General features: G+C 40.9%; 1 protein-coding gene across 4 annotated transcripts in view; it reads right to left on the bottom strand.

Annotated features, from left to right (window-relative positions):
* The window catches only part of COL12A1 (collagen type XII alpha 1 chain), a 130761-nt gene that overhangs the window by 39395 nt on the left and 69570 nt on the right, over positions 1-21796 (bottom strand). For all 4 annotated transcript variants that reach the window (XM_080997877.1, XM_080997874.1, XM_080997875.1 and 1 more), the window contains exons 34-51: positions 21080-21209; positions 19416-19558; positions 16351-16480; positions 15919-16061; positions 12370-12499; positions 11848-11967; positions 11527-11673; positions 10897-11013; positions 9832-9978; positions 9039-9113; positions 8479-8618; positions 7374-7497; positions 6438-6581; positions 5686-5850; positions 5187-5225; positions 4924-5062; positions 3400-3542; positions 2123-2232 (exon numbers count right to left, since the gene is read on the bottom strand). In XM_080997877.1, coding sequence (XP_080854003.1) covers positions 2123-2232; positions 3400-3542; positions 4924-5062; positions 5187-5225; positions 5686-5850; positions 6438-6581; positions 7374-7497; positions 8479-8618; positions 9039-9113; positions 9832-9978; positions 10897-11013; positions 11527-11673; positions 11848-11967; positions 12370-12499; positions 15919-16061; positions 16351-16480; positions 19416-19558; positions 21080-21209 — 2286 coding nt within the window. The remainder of the gene's footprint in view (positions 1-2122; positions 2233-3399; positions 3543-4923; positions 5063-5186; positions 5226-5685; positions 5851-6437; positions 6582-7373; positions 7498-8478; positions 8619-9038; positions 9114-9831; positions 9979-10896; positions 11014-11526; positions 11674-11847; positions 11968-12369; positions 12500-15918; positions 16062-16350; positions 16481-19415; positions 19559-21079; positions 21210-21796) is intronic.

The following is a 21796-nucleotide window of genomic DNA, read 5'->3' on the forward strand; positions in this document are numbered from 1 at the left end:
AACATCTCTCCCATTCATAGAAACTGGGTGGAATAGATGGGATGGGGTGGAGAGGATAATGTTCCTCATTTTTACAAGACTAGACTAAGAACTTGAAACATTAGATTTACTTATTCATATTTTTTTTTGGAAAAAACTGTGCTACCATCACGTACTAGCATTTCACAAAAGGTATACTAAGAGTTCCATTTTGCATCTCTCTTATCCAATGTAAATAATTTTTTTTTTTTTAAAAAAAACTATACTTCTGCTAGCTTTGTAACAGTTACATTTTCCATACTGTTTGTTTTGTACACTTTGGAATGAAAGAGTATCTAGCAGAGGCCTTGCTTGAATAAAAGGGATATGCTTCTGTTGGAATACATATATAACAAAATATCACAGGACAGCGCCAAGAGCTGAGTAATACATTTGGACCACAAATCCTTGAGAAATGGAAACACATTCCAGCACTGTTCAGCTTTCAAACAGAAGTTTATTAAAGTTCCCTCCTCAATTGCTTGAAACCTCATCAAGGGTTTCCTGCCATTTTACCACTTCAAGATCTGGATCTGTATTTTGGTGCAATTTCTGATAGTTTATTTGTAATTATAATGTCATTTCTATAGCTGCATTATGTCATGTTTAGCAGGAAAGAAAACTGTATATCATAGATGTTTATATTTATGATTACAAATAAAAAGTGAAACATCTGTTTATCCAGAATTAAATCCCATAAATATTTGTTATTATATTATGTGGCACTAAATTGCTGCAAAAATGTGTGTAGATGCATCTAAATAGCTCTCCATGGTGTTATAGCTGTATAGATCTGTCCATGTCTGTAGTCGGTTTATATAAAATATCTATAGCCTGCCCTTTATCAATGAAAGTGAGTATACATTTCTTCTGCTGGAAAGCTAAGGCAAAGGCTGAGGGCCAACCTACAGATTAGAGGCTAATTTCTTTTTACATATTTTTAAAGCAGCTGTGAGAAACTGAGGACTGGCTGAAGGGAGAAGCTACATGACCATTCCTGCTTCTGCTGTTCTGTGCAAAGTAACCCCATCCAATACTTTTCTCCCGGGAAGGGAATAGATATGAGGACGTTATATCTCTTCCCCTGGTGATGAGACAGTAGCTGCAGGGGGCAATTTTCAGCATGTAAAGAGCAGAAAGCAAAAGCATTTAGGAGCTCTTCCCTTCTGTCAGCCATCTGCCCCCAGTTCCAGCTTCCTGTGTCAGCTATTTTTAATTTTTTTTTAAGTGCTGCAAGGGAGAGTAATGGAACTTCTATCACATGTAGTTTGGTTTATAATGGCAAGACACAGAATAAAAACCATATGGTTCTATAAGAGTTCTTTGATACTGCTTTAATTACTGTATTACTAAGCCAACACTTTCCCAAAGAGTCTTGCTGAATTCATTCACTATCACTACAGCAATGCTACTCAACATCCAAAGAACTGTGCCAAAGCAAATTTTCCACAAGTAGCCAATATTAAGTTAGCTATTTTTCATTGAGTGAACGTATAAGTCGTTGAATGAACACCACAAAAATGTTTCATATTTTGGAAGGGTTCAATCCAATTTTTAAAAGTTTGGCATATTCTTAATATTGGATATTTTTAACATCAAAATTACCATACAAAATCTGCAGATGACAGAAAATATGGGGTGCTGGATGTTGTAAAGCGCCCTAAGATCTATGGTTATAAACTTTGTTATACAAATTTTAATCATCATCATTATCTATGCAGGAAGTGCAATTGTAGACCAGCTCTGAAGGTTCCTTCTCTTTAGCTTTGAAACATTCTTTCTAATGAATTACCCAATCTCCTACTGATGACAAACAATACAATGGCATTCAGAAATCATAGGAGGCCGATATTATAGTATTTACCACCTTTTAGCTGCGATTCTGAACTCAGTTACTTGCGATCAAACCCCATTGAACTGGACATATTCAATAAGTTAACCTATCATAAATATTCAGTCTACATTAACAGTATAAGCTCAAGAATATTTACTTGAATTGACTTATAAATTATTTATCTATATCTACTAACTAGAAAATATGGGTTTTGTTCTCAAGAAAAATGCTTTTGTTCATAACAATTTGCACACAATTGTCAGCATTTACCTTGTGGAAACTTCCATAAAAGAGTTTCTTGACTTCATCACCTTCAAATGTTACTGTCTGAACCTCTCCTCTTGTGTCCTTGTTAAAGAATGATAATACTTTGCTGGATGCTGGTTGAGAAAAAATAATTATTGACTATGTGCATGGTTAATTAGTTACAGTTTTATAACACTCCATGCCCCCAGTAACATATGCAGTCTAATTTCATTAAACTTGTCACAAGCAGCAAAGAATGTATTACTAGGGCCAAATCATGAATGTTTATTATCCACTTGTCTCAGGTTTACTAATAAAAAATAAACAGAAATAATACCAGATTCATGGTCATTACACATTGTAAAGTACATTATTTGATGTCTCGGGGCCCAAATAAATATCAGCCTATCATAAAACTTTAAATGGATAGGACACAACAAAGCTCACTGGCATAGAATGCAAGCCAATTACTGGAGCACTTTGGGTAAATACGCTTTGAGATAAGCCAAACACTGTGTTAAAACACCTGGTGCCAATGCTTGCTGCAGGTGGCTGAGAGATGAATGGCTTCTTGCAGTTCCCAACTTGCCAGTTTCCCTCCCTCAAAACTCAGACACTACATAGAAGTAGCATGATTTATGGCAGTTTAACTCTGAAGGAAGATTATTTCAGTATAAAGATGAAAGCAAAACTTCCTGGTATTTACTTATTCTTTTAACATGCCACCAGAATATGATGAACTAGAGAAACATCTGGCTTAGTTGACTGCTCACAAATGCTGACCAACAAACAATATATCTACTGCTGGAACTCTGCCTGGCCTTTGATTATGCCGATATAGGAGCATTGAATTAACATCCTTCTAGTTGGTGTACTTTGGTGAGCAGTATGTTCATTTCTAGAGTTTGCAAAGTATAATTTCAGAAAATAAAAATGGCAAGATCTTTCTCAAAGTTAGTGGCTGATCCATTCCTAATAACTTCTATTTTTAAACCTCAGATTAAAGTATTTCCTGGATGATTTCATCCAAATAGAAGATTTCACAATCAGCTGCGGTTTTGCAAACACAGGGTCCAGGCAAATATTATGCAAATTGCACATAACTGTGCAAATTAGTTTCAGTCTACCTCAGAATTTTCTTCCCTGTTGATCTCTGGTACTGAACAAATATTGGATTGCAACAATAAATATTTCAATAATGTTCTGAGCTTGACAGATTGGGGAAGAAAGGATGGAAATTTAGCCATAAAGTTCCATTTAGAGATTCTATTCATACTATAAGCAGGTGAAATCATTCTTACAATCAAGAACAACTCCAACTTGTGGCTTGTAATCTCTGTCTGTTATCTGCCAAATTGCGAATGGTTCAGTGGGGGTGTCCGGGAGAAGGCGGAATAACAATATGATAGTGTAAGCCTTTGGTAATCCATCTGGATGAATCTCCCTATTAAAGAAAGCATAGATTATTGCTCATTGAAAATGCATGAAAAAGGCTAAAGAACTTCATAATGTTTCATCTGAAACACAGAAAAGACTGTAGGAAAATGTCAACACAGTGACATTTGCATTACAAATTTCACAACGAAGTTGTGGTTCACTCAAGATCCAGAACACACAGACCTTTGCTCAGCAGTTGATCACTCGCTCCACTCAAACCTCCCAAAGACTGATGTACTGAAGAAGATTCAAAAAGAAATTCTGAGAGGGCTACTTTGCATTTAAGACTTAAAGAAGCTCTCGCCAGAAAGGGAGGAATGGCTTGTTTAAACTTCCCAATATTCTTCAGTTTGCCTATTTGACTACTTTTCCTTCCCACTGTAATGAAAAGCATTATGAATCTGAACTGTTTGGGATGGGTACATAATTTGATTCTTAATCATTCACTAGAACTGTATTAAATTCTATTTTTTCAATAACAAAATGAGATAGCTATCCAGACCATAGACTGAGCCTATAAAGAAGTGGGGAACTTTTGGCTCTTCAGATGTTGCTAAACTACAACTCCCATCAGCCCCAGCCCAGTTTCCCCATGCCTGCTGTAAGGGGTAAGAGGCGATGGTGACAGAAACTGCAGTGTAATCTTCAGGGTCATTAAGCAACAGGACCCTTAGAATTTGCCTGGAGAGGAGAAAGAGTAGCAGCAGAAATATTGTTTGGGAACTAGCTAGGAATAAGAGGCCAATAACGACTTTTGGGAGGCAATTCAAAAAGGAGAGCAATTCAGGGAGGGGGGAATCAAATGTAAATAAAGCTATGAGTTCCTCTCACTTAGTACAGTTTGCTCCCCTCAAAAACTGTGGCTTTGTCTTAGCTATATACAGAGCACTGGCATGTTTCTGTAGAGCTTGGAAGCTTCAACCTCTCCAAACTATGCAACTGTTTTATTCTAATAAACCTTCAGAATTCCTCTCCTATTGGCAAATGAGCTGGTGAGTCTGAGTGAAGAATATTTAGCAGCTAGCAATATACTGTATGGAACAACTACCATCATGCATCTATAGCTAAAATTTTCCCCACCACTAACCACTAATAGCCGAGTTTGAAACTGAATAATTGCAACAGATTTCAATTGCCATGTCAATAAAAGCCTGTATAGGGAATGAAGAAACAAAGCAGGCCTGGAAATACTAAATATTTTAAGCAAAAAGAAAAGTGGTACATTGTTTAAGAAAGTTGTTGCAGTTCCTTTTGAGCATATTTCTTAATGTTGCAGACTAAGCAAAATATATCACCCCTCATTCCAGAAAGTTATGTGTTCCATGTAACCACACACAGTCAACTTTCCCCAGTTAAAAAAAGAAAAGAAGAAAGGTAGCACAGCTTACATTGTGGGTTGGCTAACAAAGGCATTTTTATTAAGCCTGTATGCCACATAACTGGGGTAGGATCCTGACTGCAAGGAAACGCCTGGTACTGAAGCAAAATACTTCTCTGTTAAGTTGTAAGCTTCCAGCATCCTGAAGCCTGTATCATAAAGGAGAACATGTTTTTCATCATTATTATTATGTTCAAAGGGAAAGAGACTTGTGGAATTTAGAAAATGTGAAGACACTTTACTAGGCTGGGAAACTGGTGTATAAATTCTTACCAGGAGAAGTGTACCCATCCAAGTACATGAGAGGGCAAGCTGAAACAGAAAAAGAAACATGTCAAATGAAATAATGAATGAGCCAGCAGCATTGTTGTTGGAAGGTGCGCAGGGTTACTGCAGAATCTCCTCCTTTGGAAGTTTTCAGAGTGAGACTAGACAAGCTTATATATCGCAGATGCTTTGCCTGGTATTCTAAGAGTTTCAGCATGCACCTAATAAGCTGTTGTATGTACATGGGGCTTTCTGTTGATATTCCCTTTCCATTGCAGCCCATCTCACGGCATTAGAGGACAATCTGGACACCCCTCTTCATAAAGAGCAGATTTCTGTGGAGGAGGCATGAGGGAATGTGCTAGAAAGGGTGGTACTGAAAAGAATGCATACAGGGGGTTGTATCTAATCGTGTCCCTCCACTCATGGAAGGCTCTTTGATTACTAGAATCCAACAGGTAAATTTATTCTTAAGAAGATTAGAGAGAAGTGGCATTTGACTTACTTGAGGTAGCTGTCTCACAAACAAAGGTGATGAGGTTATCCTCAATCTTTTCAAAAGCATCAAAGTCATCAACTATAAAGACATGGCGTTCACTGGGTTTGCTGGCGATCTTGGCCAGTTCATGGTAATCAACATCAGCCACACCAACAACAAAGACACTGAAACCTACAAATGTAGTATCGATTGAGTTAGTGTCGTCACAAGTATATTTCTACATGTTCTTCTCAAAGATAACATCTAAGCAATCTGTTATGAGGGGATGACATACAACTCAAGGGAGACGTGTAAAGTGTGTACATTTATCGTTTCCTTTAAAAAAAAGAAAACATCATATCCTGAAGAGGGTAAGTGACTAAATCTGTGGTGCATGGGCATCAGAAAGGCAGGTAGATATTTCTATAAATAAATAAATGTTCAAATAAAAAGCTTACATGTACAACAGCGTTTACCCAGGGTGAAATCCAACACTGCTTGAACAGATTTCCACTTGCTCTACACGGCTTCCCCTTCCTCCCAAAACTTCTTCAAAGGATCCCCTGATGTGCAAGTGGAAATCTGCCCTCCTTGTACATGAACAGCACTGGATTCAAAGTGATACTGGATAAAGTGGTTTACAGATATCAGGCTCATAAATGTTCACTGATTATTTGAACTGTGTATATTACAGCCTTCCTAACAATACAGAATCTGACATTTGATGAAGTTAGTGGAATTATAGTTGTACAATGTTATGGCACGTAAAAGCAACTTACCAGAATGTTGTATGACAGCTGCAGCTTTCCTCACTTCATCCTGTGACCGGCCATCAGTTACAACAACAAGTACCTTGGGAACTCCTTTCCTCATACCACTTTCCCATGTCAAGACCTTATCTTTGATAAATGTAAGTGCTTTGCCTGCAGATGGTGAAACAAAATTCATTGCGGTGATCAAACAAAAATGATAATATTAGTAGCACACACATTAACATTGGAATGAAATTAAAAGGTTGTATCCAACTAAGTTATACTCAAAGCAGACTGAGAGAAATTAATGTGCCTAAGTTAGTCATGTCCATTATTTTCAGTGGCTGAATTTTGGACTCAGCTAAAGGGTAAAGGGACCCCTGACCATTAGGTCCAGTCGTGGCTAACTCCGGGGTTGTGGCGCTCATCTCGCTTTATTGGCAGAGGGAGCCGGCGTACAGCTTCCAGGTCATGTGGCCAGCATGACTAAGCTGCTTCTGGCGAACCAGAGCTGCACACGGCAACGCCATTTATCTTCCCGCTGGAGCGGTAACTATTTATCTACTTGCACTTTGATGTGCTTTCAAACTGCTAGGTTGGCAGGAGCAGGGACCGAGTGACGGGAGCTCACCCCATCGTGGGGATTCGAACTGCCGACCTTCTGATCAGCTCAGTGGTTTAACCCACAGTGCCACCCATGTCCCTTGGACTCAGCTATACACCTACAAATAATATGTTTTAAGTGTGTTGTAAAGTGCATTATACAAATGTGGCACTAGATGGCGATGGGGAGCTATGGCAAATTCAATATATTTTTCAAAAACTTTTTTTTTTAAAGCATTTTCACTTTTTTTTCTATGTGTCTAGATTCCACCTCTGACGTTGGATACAATCCCAAATCTGTGAAGCATAGAGACCATGTTTGTTTTTAAAAAAACTGAACTCAAATCCTCCAACAAGTACCTGTTTTTGTGTTCCCTCCTCTATACCGAATATTCTGAATTGCTCCTAGTGCTTGTGCCTTATCATCATATGTATTCAAATGGAACTCAGACTTTGGATCATCACTATATTGCACCAAAGAAACCTAAAACAAAAAATTAAATCTTGCATTATTGGGATGAATGCTCCAACAATGCAATTTTGTTCAATACCAAGGGGGGGGGGGAGGGAATGGGAGTACAGGAAATGTTAATGAAGGATTTGGCACATATAAGAATGATCTAGTCCATGATTTGGAAGCTGTGGGTGTGGTAGCCAGTTAAACAGTCTGCATCACATACAGGCTTACCTGCTTATTGGCTGTTATTACATGCATGTGATGAAAGGGTTTTTCAAACAGCCAAGCTGTCATTTGCAAGGTACGTTTTCTACAGTCTAACAAGCATTTCACCATACTACAAAGTAAAGGAAGCACACACATACATCCCACATTGCTGAAAATCAGGCCACCCAAACTCTGAATGTCTTGCAAGTAGGAAAAATGGTAAGAGCCAACCCACCAAGGACAGGGGGGCAATTTGTCCAGGGTAGAAGGGTGTAAAGGGCAAAATGCAGCAAAATATTGTGCACCTGTGCTACTCTTTTAAAGAATATTCAATCCTATGAGGGTCAGAATCAGTTTTGCCTCAAGCTAGCCAGTTTTGCCATTTGTTGAGGGTGGGGAAACTGAAGGTCTAGTGAATTGACTAATGCAAGGATAACAAATGTGGTACCCGGAGATGCTGAGGAGTGCAACTCCCATCATCTCAGACTACTGGCAATGGTGACTGGGGCTTATGGCCATTAGGGAAGCATAAGTGTCTCCCTCTTACTGTATCTTCATCCCCGGAATCAGCAAAATGCCCATCCATGAGCTGGAGAACACCTATGATCCACTCTTTCATGGTCATGAAAATGGGGTTGATGCAATCCATAGTGCAAGCATGAAGACAGAATCTGGAAGCATGGGCTATAGACTGAATCACTTTTCTAGCTTTGGCTGAAATTGAAATCTAGCAGCTTCTTTTAAGAATCTTTAGAGTCTTGGTTTCTCTTGTTTATTACTAGACAGGAAAAATAGACAAACCTGAATTCCAGCAGGATTGATTAGGTCAAAGGCTCCAACTGTATTAAAAACGAATTTCAGCACTTTGTGGAAATTGTCATCTCCAATACTCCAGGAAGCATCAGTCAAGAAGACTATATCTGCTTTGGCACCCTTGCATACTGAAAAGTTCATTGGATTCAGTTAAGTCATTTGACACGTACAGAATAATTAAGGAAACTGAGATGATAATTTGAAGAACAGCATGTGTGAAGCTTTTCAATGTAACATATAGAATACATCTAAAAAACCATTTCCCCCATTGGAATTTATGAAAAATACATTCAAAGGCTCAAATGCACCAAACATGTTTATAGAACTCAGACTAAGAACACAAACATGAACGCTCTGGAAACGTAAAAGACAAGGGAATATATGGGAAGAGTCAAACACTGTTTTAAACAGAACTTACTTCTCTGTTCATGAGCTATCATGAGCACCCTAAATTATAGTAACATCAGAGCCTTTATTCAACAGTACTCTCAAAGCCCTGCTTTCATAGACATGGCAGAAATAAGATAAATGCTTTCGTAAGCACCTACCATCTCGAGCTGGTGGGATTGTTGGAGGAGGAGGGGGAGTTGGTGGCTGAGTTGGTGGTTCTGTTGGCTTGATCACTGAAACAAAAATACTGAATTAAAATATTTTACATATTCAGTATTCTTAACTTTGTGAGTTGCAATTAGTAATATCCACTGCAGAGAAATACAATTGATAGACGTTCATTTGGTTGCAACTTATCTGACATGTCCATCTTTAAGAAAATAAACTTCTATTGTTCTTCGTATGCACACAGAGAGATAAGAGAGGCGGTGTTTTAAAATCATTTGTAATTCACCTTTTGTACTCAAAGAACTCTAATCATCCCACCTGGGACTGCAAAATCCTGGCAGGAGGTCAAGAAGTGCCAAGAACCTGGCTGGCAACAATACATGATTGGTGAAAGATTTTGAGACAAGAGAAGGTTAGAATCCAAAAGTTTAAGGATCCCACCCCCATGGAAAATATATCTGTTGCCCAATTCATGCATGAAATCTCACAAATAGGAAACAAAGGAAAACTGCCTGATAGCTCCGTCAATAGAACATGAGACTCTTAATTTCAGGGTCTTGGGTTCAAGCCCCAAGTTGGGCAAAAGATTTCTAGAGGGGGACTAGATGACCCTCGGAGTCCCTCCCAACTCTACAATTCTAGGATTCCTTAAAAATACTACAGTGTTTTTACAGGCTCAAAAATGATAATATCTCCAAGCACAATTACTTTAACCACATTCATTCAATGTACTTTAAATCGACATTACCACCACTACTACTCTTATTGTTATCTGCCACTTACATGTTCGTTCTCTTGTAGACACCGGAGGCCCCTCAAGGTTTGGAGTCTGAACAAACACAGTAGCATCATACTCTGTGTCTGGTGAAAGGCCAGTGAAACAGTGACTGGTTTCTGTTCCACGCACTGTAATTTCTTGTCCTCTGGATCCTGCAAATAGGTAAAATAATGACTTTAAAATGCTTAGAACGTAGAAGCTTATGAATGCTTGCTGAATGGCTGAAATCGGAAAACTAAACTACATATAGCAAAGAAGGGAATGGTTGCGTCAATGGAGTGTTCTGCTTAGCTTCCAGAACTTTTGGAAGAAAGTTTGGAGCATCTGGATTGCAGGCAGGTACAGAACAGTGCCAGGATATGAAAAGGGAAAGGTGTGGAACAACTGATCTCCATAACAACAGAGGAGAAGGATGCTTAGCAGGCAACATGCTTCAAGATTTAAGTTCAGTCCTTCCTTTGATCTGCCCTAGTGTTTCTTAATGTCCACATGTACCACATTTGTGAAAAATAAAAGGAATGGGGATTAAAAAACAACAAACTTTTCTTGTTTTGTAGTAGAGATACTGTGGGAGTAGCTATGGTATAAAAATATATATTCATATCCTGCAAAAAACAGGAGGGGCATATGTTATAATGGGAAAGAGATATTATCCATACTACTCAGCTACTAAACTCTCGAGGAGCAAAAATTATTTAAATGAAGGACAACTATGGAATAGCCTGAGGCAGAATATGTTGAAAGGAGGGGAACAAGAGGAGCATAACACTTCCTATAAGCAATCAAACACTGGTACTGTTTTATGGAGAGCTACAGGTATTTGCCCCAAGTGTTCCTGCTGCCTCCAGCCTTTCAATGATCAATGAGATCATCTGCCATATCCCTGGTTGGGAACACAACCCATTTGTTAAAGTTATCCATCTTCAGAGGAACCTAGGGATGCAAGAAATGACAGTAGGGGTCTGTGAGAGGCACACTGACAGGAGATTCCTTGCTCTTCAAGGTTTAGGTGGAAATGTGTTACAGTCTTCACAGTAGTTGCATGCACAACCCAATATATATATATTTACCATCAGCTGGATTTAGCTTCAGTCTGTAAGAAGTAGCTGCCCGATGAGCTGTCCATTTGATGCAGAAAGTGTCCCATCCCACATTATAACTTGTTAGGTCAGTGACATTTAAATACACTGCAAAGCATGAAAGAAAAATTTCCATGAACTACAAGATGAAAGCTAAAAGCAAATTATGAAACTATGACGAATGTCTTTATTCTTAAAATATCACTTATTCTACCACAAGTAATAGGCTATTGAACTCACACTGCAACTAATAGGTACTGTATGTGTACTGAGGGGAGGCAAGAATCACATTTTCTCAGCAACAGCAAGTTGAAGTTTTAGTAATTGGGGTATGTGATTTTATGATAATGAGAAATGTATTTGCATCCCTAACATAAAGCACAAGATAGCAGAATGGTGTTAGGTTCCCACACAGTAACCGAGAACTGCACATTTCCTGAACAATGCCATGTTTCTCTGAAAGCCCAGCATAATCCTCCAACACTACCTGTCCCATGGGGTAGGCATGCTCTAACTGATGGAACCTCCCATTTGAGGTTATTTTTCTCACATCTACTAGCCCAGAAAAGGCTCCTCTGTGTTAATATACAGTGAAACCAAAAGCATGAAAAGTAGTCTTACATGTAGTGCCTTGATCGACCAGAGGTGCGCTGAGTCCAGAATCATACTGAGCATAAACATTTACATCATAGGAAGTACTAGGAGACAGGTTGTGCAATGTATATGAAGTCACATCTCCAACAAACACCTCCATGGGCTCATTGGTACCTTAAAGGAAAAAATGAATTTTCATTTGCCTTAATGAGAGCAGATCTCCAAGAGCTCAGAGAGAGGACTCATTTTCACATTTATATCAGTCACATTCTCATAGTGTTTAAGTCTTGAAATGAACAAATATTAAATAATGTCAAGTGTACTTGAATATCTTAAGCTCAGCCTTACCAACAGGTTTGTAGACAATTTTGTACCCAAGAACAGGAGATGGTGAAGGATCCCAGGCAACTCTGAACCGTGTGTACCATTCATCTGAAATGCGTATGTTCTGAGGTGAAAGCAAGCCAACTGAAGAAGACAAAAATTGAGTATAAAGTTAGAATGGTAGCATAAAATGTTATTTCTATGCCTATATGACATCTAGCAGACTGGGTTCCTGGCAGATGAATGGATTGGACAGTGATAATGATTAGATAACCCAAAGTGTTCACAAAGATCCAGGTTATGGCTGTAATTCTGCCATGTCTCTGTGTTGGGACATTCAATCTTTCCCTATGCAGACACACAGCATTTCATGTTGCATGTGCAAATTTTTGAGGAATGCTGAGATAGGATCTCAAATGAAGGTCCATTTGGCAAATATCAACCATGGCAACAACTCCTCTACCACAACTTCTGGGTGGGGGGGATAGTTAAGGAGCTTTTGCACCTCAGTTGTTTGCATATTATTTAACAGCACATCAGATGTACCTGTTTTTCCATTTCCTGTCAACTGTCCACCATCTCCATCTTCATAAACTGCCACAACGGTAATTTTGTAGGGTGTATCTGACTGCAAAGGCTGTAGCAATACATTATTTCTTCTGCCAGGCACTGTTGTCTGGAACATAATGGGAATCAAGTAAATGTTGTAGAACCGTAAATTGCTCAAAGCTGTAGTAGTACAACTTGGAGTTCTACTCCACACTGAACAAGCAGCTATGCTTTTATTCATAGGTTCCATAAGGCCCATTAGCAAGGTTCCACTCACATAAAACACTCCTGCTGAGGAAAGGGATACATAGCATTCTTTTATTCCCCATATCTCTTGAAGCTCCTTGTATAGTTCATATGGGGAGCTTCTGGAACAATTTGGAAGGTGGCACAGGGGAAAATGGAGAGCATCATTTCTGTCATCTCCAGCCTTCACTAGCAGAAGGATCTGATCCTACCATGAATGAAGGGCGGTTCTGGATCCAAACCAATGCATGGGCATCAGGGATAGAAAATATTTTCACTGTAATATTTATATAGGTGTTTGTGTGTGTGATTAGAAAAGAATAGAAATGAAAATAAAGTAAAAAGAACACAATAGGAAAAGGATGAGGAGCATATGGATTTATAATAAAGAAACATTTTTTAAATAATAATTTCAGCCCCATCAAAATTAGGCTGCCTAGGGTAATAGATGGGACATTAATTTATGATATTTATATTTTAAAATGCCATTGTAATGTGGATAAAGTGATGTTTGTTACCAATGAGAATTTTTTTAGAGCAGCATCTGGCAACACTCAAGCATATTGCCAAACATGTCTGGCACACGTCCAGGAAACCAAAGCCTTTCTTTCAAGGATAGCCCAACATCCATTTATATGAACAAACTGCATGTGGGGGAAGGTACTACTGTTGTACATGCACATTTAGAGAAAGAATGGCAAAATAGCAACTAGTAGAGAGTGGCGGCAGACCAGAAAACCCCTTGGGATGGTGCAGTGAGCCTCCAATGTGTGTAACAACTACAGTTTCTTTCGGCATGTGAAAATAACAGGACTGTGTAGAAAAATCAGGATACAGCCTGCAACCAGGGGCTGATGCAGGAAGAGAATGCAGAAGTACAGTAGAACCAACTAGTTCTGTCCTGTACACATATGACTAAGCCCTGCTTATTTCCATACTCAGATCACTTTCTTAGATCTGCACCTTTGTTAGAAAAACAGCAGACGTGGGAGGAAAATGCATGTTTTAAGGGGACTGGGGAGTTGTGACAGTAAACTATTCACCAGTTTGGAATGCAAAGTGGAAGGGGGGATTGAATTCACAAACTCTGTTCCTTCATCCCTTCCAACCAGATAATCACACTACCATGGTTGTACTGTGCTGTCTTGACTGGCAGCAGGGAAGGGTAGCAGACAAGCAGCTGATGAGACTATCTGTGGATCAAGTCTAGTAACTGCATTTTGTAAATTGTTTCCTTCAAAATATATTTAAGACAATGGTTTGAAGAAGAAGTGACAACTCTTGTCCTTAACTTTTTGTCTGAATGGAAACAGAATGACAGAGAATGTGAGGACCATATCTCTGCTTCTGGTATGAAACTGGTGGTCTAAAATAACTCCATCCAATTCAGTAGAACTGGATTACACAAGCATTTGATCTAAAATGTGTAAGACAGAGACAGCCCTGGAAGAAAGTAGGGCTGTATACATACTCCCATTAGTTCTGCATTCTCCATACTCCCAATAGTACTCTGGGAAGCATTGTACACATGATAGCCAAAGTCCATATATATCCTAAATCTATCCTGTTGTTTCTTATGAAATACTGAGTTTGATACACTCTGCTCCAAATCAGCTTTGATCAGAACTGAGAACAAGACTCAACTTAACTACATTTTAAGACAGTAATATGTACACAGCCCAGATGATAAAAGAGAATTATGGAGGGTGAGGGGTGGGAACCATCATAAGTAATATTTAAATGTGATGGTTAAAATGTCCTCTGAATAGTTCATGTTTATTTCTTCATGTTTCTGGGAAGATTTGCCATTAATTTCTCTCCCCTCCCCCAAGTGAGTGAAATTCCCATAGTGAAATGGAGAGCACCATTTCTTTATTGCATGAGCACCATTTTCAGTACAATGTGCTTTCTGTATAATGCCAAGTTGTAGCAAAATATATTATCATTCAGAAGTAAGTAACCATCATGAACAATTAGGTGGTGTTTTTATGGGCTGAACTAAGTTTCCACAGAAGTCAGAAGTCATGCCATCAACCTCCCTATGGGGAAATAATTTGGCTGCGCTGTGCATCTCTAAGAGAATTCTGCAGGCATTCACCGAAGATGTGCTGCCAAATAAGGAGAAGGAAGTTCACTTGCAAATTATAAAAATCTTGGCAGAACTCCAAACAAACCAAAAGAAAAAAGAAAAAAAGATCAAAGCTGCAGACTGCCAATACCGCTCATAATAGTCAGATACATGATGGTCATTAGACACAGATGACAATTAAGGTCGCTCTCTATTGATCTCCCCAACTGCACAGAACAGGCTCACAGAAATATATAGCTCCACAAAAGAGGAATGTGTACTGTAAGGCCAGTTAGAAATTGTCAAAGGGAACCAAGGTTATACTTAAGATACAATCCAACACAGAGTTCAGCAAACTTAAGTCCATTAGTATCAATGACCTTAAACATGTCAAAAGACCTTGTGTATGCTTAAATCTGCACTGGATTGTACCAAAAAGCTCTGTACAGACAAATGTTGCTCAGAATAAAGTTTACCACTTGCTGCTAAGGAAGTACTAGTTCCATTTCAGTAGTCTGGTATCTACGCAAAAATATTGAAAGAAGAGGGAGGAGCTTTGCTACACCATAAGAAACCTGTGCATTTATTTTTCTAACTAATGAGGAAATGTTTAGAGAGAGGAAAGAGTGTACTCTGTCCAAAGGAGGACACATTCTGGGAGAGGGGAATATTCTTGAAAGGGTGTGCCTTTACTGTGAGTGGGCAAGGACTACTGAGCTCAGGCCTGGTGCTCAAAACAGACTCAAAGGTTTGGCATTCTTGAATTCTTTTTCACATCGCTCTGGTGGGTGGATCTTATGGCTTGGGGAAAAAAACAAAAAAACAAAGTAGATCCCCCCTAGTTTTGCTTTTGTAGCACCACTAAAGCCTGTCAAATATCAGAGATATCCCCAGGAAATATGAAATAATGAGTGTGTACACTGAAGGGTAAAGAAAACACCATCTCCAAAGATAGGTATTGTCTGTACACAGACTATACACACTATGGTTTGGTTAATTGCACATGCTCATATTTTTGCAAACAGCAGACAAGTAATGTATTTTTCAATCCATCAATACCTATGGGACAGGAAAATGCAAGCTTACAAAGTCGAACAAAACGATTCAATAGGAATGTGAACATGCAGAATTCCTGATAAACTGACTTCCTATGGAAGCTAAAGCCAAAAATACTTAAACTGAAGTAAATAAGCTGTGATATATTTCTAACATGCCTTCATGAGAACACTTACATATTCATCTATGGGATCTCCAACCGTGGGAGAATATATGATTCTGTATTGCTGCACTGGTCCATCAGCATGTTCCCATTGAACGGAAAGGCTGTTTGTAGTCGGATTAAAGACTCTTATGTTCCTGGGCCCACTGCGAGGCACTAAAAGAAAAAGGAGAGATAAATAAGGGCACGAAATGAAGTGGAATTTGGAAAACTGAAGTCTAGAAAGTAACCCTTCTTCACTGTATGAAGCCGTGCAATAGCTTATCTGCAAGTAAGACCTAATGCAGAAAAGTGACAACTGAACAATACCGGCAGAGCTTGGAGAGAATAATAATTCATAACATACAACTATATCCTAGCATAAGAGAGAATAATAATTCATAACATACAACTATATCCTATATCCAACTATATCCTAGCAATAAAACATGTGGTTTCTGCTTACATGTCCTTCCCTGTCCAGGACTTGGATCTCCTTCTCCATCAGCATACAAAGCAACAACATTGACAGAATAGGGTGTATCAGGAATCAGACGCTCTAGTAAAATATTGCGGGTGTTGCTTGGTACCACAACCTAAAAAGAAAGCAACACTGAAGTTTAAACTGCTGTTTTCTTTTAAATTAAAAAAAAAATCTGAGCTTGATAGTATGAGAAGAAAGCTTCTTGAGCTCTTCACAAACAATCTTGCTCTTAGACAACTTTCCTTACACTTGAACACTTTTTTGTTGTTGCTGCTGTAATTTTTGAATGAACTAGGGGAAGGTTTTTTGTTTTTTTTAATGAAATCCTTCCCTTAATTTCTCAGACTAAATTAACCAGGGCCAGATTTGAAGTAGCACCCTGGCAAAGTGCCCTCTGGCTGTCCTCTTCTCAAACCAGTGCCCGCCCACCGGTGGACTTATTTGCTGCCTGTTGACAGCAGCAACAAGCAGAGCTGTAATGTGCTTGCCACTTAATTTTCCACAGTACCACAGACCACCACTATGTCGGGGACTTTGTGGCAGGTGCCAGTCTACAATGTAAGCTGTTTTTACACACTGTGGTTCTTGTATGGAGCCACCATCATGCAGAAGCATTTCTCGCCATCCTTTATGAGGCAGCTATAATGTATGAAGTTGCCCATTCATAAATCATAGAATCATAGAGTTGTAGAGTTGGAAGGGACAATCATCTAGTCCAACCCCTTACTATGCAAGAATCTTTTTCCCAACATGGGGCTTTAACCACAACCCTGATATTAAGAGTCTCATGCTCTATGGACTGAGCTATCCCAGCTGTCATCTATCCCTAACCTGATGACCTCCAGATATTTTGGACTCCAACTCCCTTCAGCTCCAGAAACAACGGGAGGGCACCAGGTTGGCAAAAAGCAATACAACAGGGTATCTGCTGAATACTGAGAATCTGTAGCATTTTAAGAGGGAAAATGTATTCTTTAATCATAAATTCATGTAAGAGAAAGTTACCCCCAATCATGCAGCAAGTTCAGTGCATGTTATAGGGTGCAGCCAAACAGTCATCTGAGAGAGTTATTAGGTGGCGAAATTGGTTTGCTTCCCAAAATAAGCTGACTAACTTTCCTCCCAGATTTCAACAAAGGTCGAAAATAAAACTGGCAGTTAGAAATTTAATGTTTTCTAACAAATGATCCTGACCTTGCATTTAACATTCACCTTCTCTGATTTTGATCTACCGATGTTTACAGTTAAATAAAAATATGTGCAGCAAATACAGAATGACATTCAGAGAAGTAGGATGGAATAGGACACTTTACATAGATATTTATTTTTTCACCAGAAATAAATAATAATAATAATAAATAAATTTTATTTATATCCCGCCCTCCCCAGCCGAAGCCGGGCTCAGGGCGGCTGACAACAATCAAATAATCAAACAATCAAATAATCAAACATTCTAAAAACATTTCATTATAAAAATTAATTAAAATCAAATTGATGGCAACCGTTAAGCAAAATTCTGTGCAGGTTGCCAGAGGAGGGAGTCAGGCTGCGCTCTGACCAAAGGCCTGGTGGAACAGCTCTGTCTTGCAGGCCCTGCGGAAAGATGTCAAGTCCTGCAGGGCCCTGGTCTCTTGTAACAGAGTGTTCCACCAGATTGGAGCCGCAGCCGAGAAAGCCCTGGCTCTAGTTGAGGCCAGCCTAACCTCTCTGTGGCCTGGGACCTTCAGGATGTTTTTATTTGCAGACCGTAGGTTCCTCTGTGGGGCATACCAGGAGAGGCGGTCCCGTAGGTACGAGGGTCCTAGGCCGTATAGGGCTTTAAAGGTTAAAACCGCACCTTAAACCTGATCCTGTACTCCACCGGGAGCCAGTGCAGCTGGTATAGTACCGGATGAATGTGATCTTGCAGCGAAGACCCCATAAGGAGTCTTGCCGCGGCATTCTACACCCGCTGGAGTTTCTGGGTCAGTCTCAAGGGCAGCCCCACATAGAGCGAGTTACAATAATCCAGTCTGGAGGTGACCGTTGCATGGATCACAGTGGCTAGGTCAGGGTGAGAGAGATAAGGGGCCAACTGCTTAGCTTGGCGGAGATGAAAAAATGCCGCCTTTGTTATAGCTGTAATCTGCGCCTCCATAGAGAGGGAGGTATCAAAGATTACACCCAAACTCTTAACAGACGGTGCTGGCACTAATTGCACCCCCGCAAGAGATGGGAGTTGCCCCCTCAATCCCATATCGTTCCGTCCCAGCCAGAGGACCTCTGTCTTCGAAGGATTTAACTTCAACCGGCTCCCACGTAACCATCCAGCCACAGCTTCCAGACATCTGGTCAGTGTGTCTGGAGCCGAGTCAGGATGGCCATCCATCAACAGATAGAGTTGGGTGTCATCGGCATACTGATGGCAACCCAGCCCAAAACTCCGGACAAGCTGGGCGAGGGGGCGCATAAAGATGTTAAAAAGCATCAGGGAGAGTATTGCACCCTGAGGCACTCCACACACCAAGGAGTGGCGCGATGACAATTCCCCCCCAAGCGCCACCCTCTGTCCCCGACCAGAGAGAAACGAGCACAGCCATTGAAGGACTGTTCCTTGGATCCCCACGTCGGCAAGGTGGTGGTCCAGGAGTTCGTGATCGACCATGTCGAAGGCTGCTGACAGGTCTAGAAGAATCAGCAGCCCCGACCCGCCTCGATCCAGCTGCTTACGGAGATCATCTGTTAGGGCGACCAGAGTCGTCTCGGTCCCATGACCAGCGCGGAAGCCGGACTGGAATGGATCCAGAGCCGATGTTTCATCCAGAAACCTACCAAGCTGTTCAGCAACCGCTCTCTCAATCACCTTACCCAGGAATGGAAGATTCGAAACCAGGCGGTAATTGGATAGATCTAAGGGATCTAATGATGTTTTCTTTAAGAGCGGGCACACCACTGCCTCCTTCAGTTCCCCTGGGAATCTGAAGGAGGCAGTGGTGCGCCCGCTCTGTAGTATGCCTTTATACCCAATAATTCATATATGGAAAGGCCCAGGAGGTTAAATTACTTACAGATTCTGATGGCCGTGTGCCAACCAATGGAGCATAGACAACTCTGTATTGCTGCACTGGTCCTGGTGCAGGTTCCCATTGGACATTAAGGCTGTTTGGTGTTGGGTTGTAAACTTGGATGCCTCTTGCTGTTCCTCTCATTACTGAATCAAAAATAATGTCAGATAGTTTTAGACTAAATAATAACTCCTTAGTTGCAGAGCCAGGTAACAGGAGAGAGTGGCTATAAAATGAATGGACTATTCTAAGAATGCTGTTGCCAAGGGGTGGGGAATCAGTGGACTTCAGATGTTGTTGGGATTCCAACTACTATCAGCTCAAACTAGCATGGCCAATGTTCAGGGATGATGGAATCTTGAGTCCAGCAACATCTGGAGGGCTAGAAGTTCTCCAACCCTGTATTGTGATTCGAGGACCCGATCCCCGCTTGGGGAATAAAGACACGTGAACACAGAATGTAAGGTTAATGGGTAAGGTAAAGGCCACAACTTTATTGATTACAGCATGTGAGAAGGTATTGGCTTAGGCATTGGACCACGGAACATTAGACTCCACCCACTCGTAGAGGGGTGAGTCTGAGGAGGGTTAACCACCAGTAGGGGAAGCCTGTTGATGCTAATCCAACTATAGGCTCTCTTCCTGATGTCACCGAGGGTCGTGCCATGGCCCCCCGCCACACAGGCATCGGACAGGATCCACGACCGCCGGATTCCTTTGGGCAATACCCAAAATTGCCGGGGAAGGTGATGGCCACACCTTGCCCCCCGAAACACCAACAACACATTCCAATGCCTAACCGCCAAATACCACAAAAGTTGTGATGGTTGCTACGAGGTAGGCGAAAAAAACCAAGAGGCCGGGCCAATTTAGCCAATTGGGAAAAACTCCTACCAGGCCCCCTGGTTAAACAGGGTGACCAACCAGAGGTCCATAGCAAAGTCTCAGGAACAGCTAATCTAAAGGGAGTGGAGGGTGGGTGACTCGAAGAAAATGTGTGTGCAATGGTGGGGATGGCTGGCGCGGCTGCATTTGAGCAGCAAGCCATGCCCCCGCCGAGCTTCCCTATTGGGTGCCCAACCGGGGAGGGGCGTGGCACGCCAGCCCTGGAATTGAAGCAGGGGGCGGAGCGCCCTGTGCATGACGCAGGAATCGTCTCCCGATCACAACCCCTTCCCTTCCTGGGAGGAGGAAAGGCTTTTTCTCTAACACCACAGTTAATTGGAAATAAGTTCCATCAAATAAAATTGCATTTACTTCCAAGTAAACATGGATAGGGTTGGGATGTAAAATAGTGTAATCCTATAGATATTTAACCTGGCAGTACTTCCCACTGAACTACACAGACACAAATAAGATTGCATTGAAAACTCATAACATGGTGGCAGAGACCTTATCACTCAGAGGGATCTATATTCATGTTCTTATCCTACTCTGCATTAGAGAATTGCAAAATACCCTTTCACAGGTCCCTGTCCATAGAGGGAAGTGTGTGCAAAAGGGCCTCAAAAGGTTTCATCTTAACTATCTGTACAATAGTATAATATGGTGCAGTTAACTAAGTTAATTAAAATAAGTGGGTTTAAGTAGCTCAGCACTGAATTGTGGCTCAAAGCCCAATGCCTCAATATTTTATGAAGAAGACAAAACAACATAGTGTTACTTACAAGTTTTCCCATTGTCAGATGCTCGCCCTCCATCACCTTCTGGGTAAACAGGAATCACAGTTACTTTGTACTGTGTGTCAGGCTGGAGATTTCTTAGAACTGCATAATTTGTGTTGCCTGGGACAGTTGCCTGTTGGGTTACAAAAGGAAAAAAGGAAGAGGGAATGGTTTTATTGGGCTACTTTCTACCATGTAAGGACTGATCTTCATGTTCAAAGGACAACAAGACGAGCCAGCTTAGCCCCGCGGTTCCATCAACCAACGCATTGCTTGGATCGGGTACTGCCTGGTTTGTGGTGGTGGTGGTTGTTGCTGCTGCTGCTGCTGCTGCTGTTGTTTAAGGACAACAAGACACCTTCCTAGAATTATGAAAGTTCAGCATGCAACAGCAGCAACTCACCAGGTGAGGCGGAATCGCTACCTGGCAGGTGGGTCACTGTTGCTTATTGGAAGGGAGAGGGGCATGGTACTGGGGAGTCTGGTGTGGTGCAAATGCTCCAGCAGACCAAATCTGGCAGCCCTGCCAGTGTGTCTGCACCACTCTAACCTTTCCCATCTCCTTGCTGGTAAACAAAAGAAATTTACCCACCAGGAGGCTAGAGTAGTAGCTCTGTCCACTCCAGCAAGCTGTTTCCTGCATGCAGGGAAAGGGTTGCTGCATGTTTTAATCTGCCCAGCCAGATGTCAACAAAAAGGGTTGTGCCCTAGCTTTCTCCC

Source organism: Podarcis pityusensis (genome assembly GCF_964106645.2).
Source record: "Podarcis pityusensis genome assembly, chromosome: 3".
Lineage (NCBI taxonomy): Eukaryota > Metazoa > Chordata > Lepidosauria > Squamata > Lacertidae > Podarcis > Podarcis pityusensis.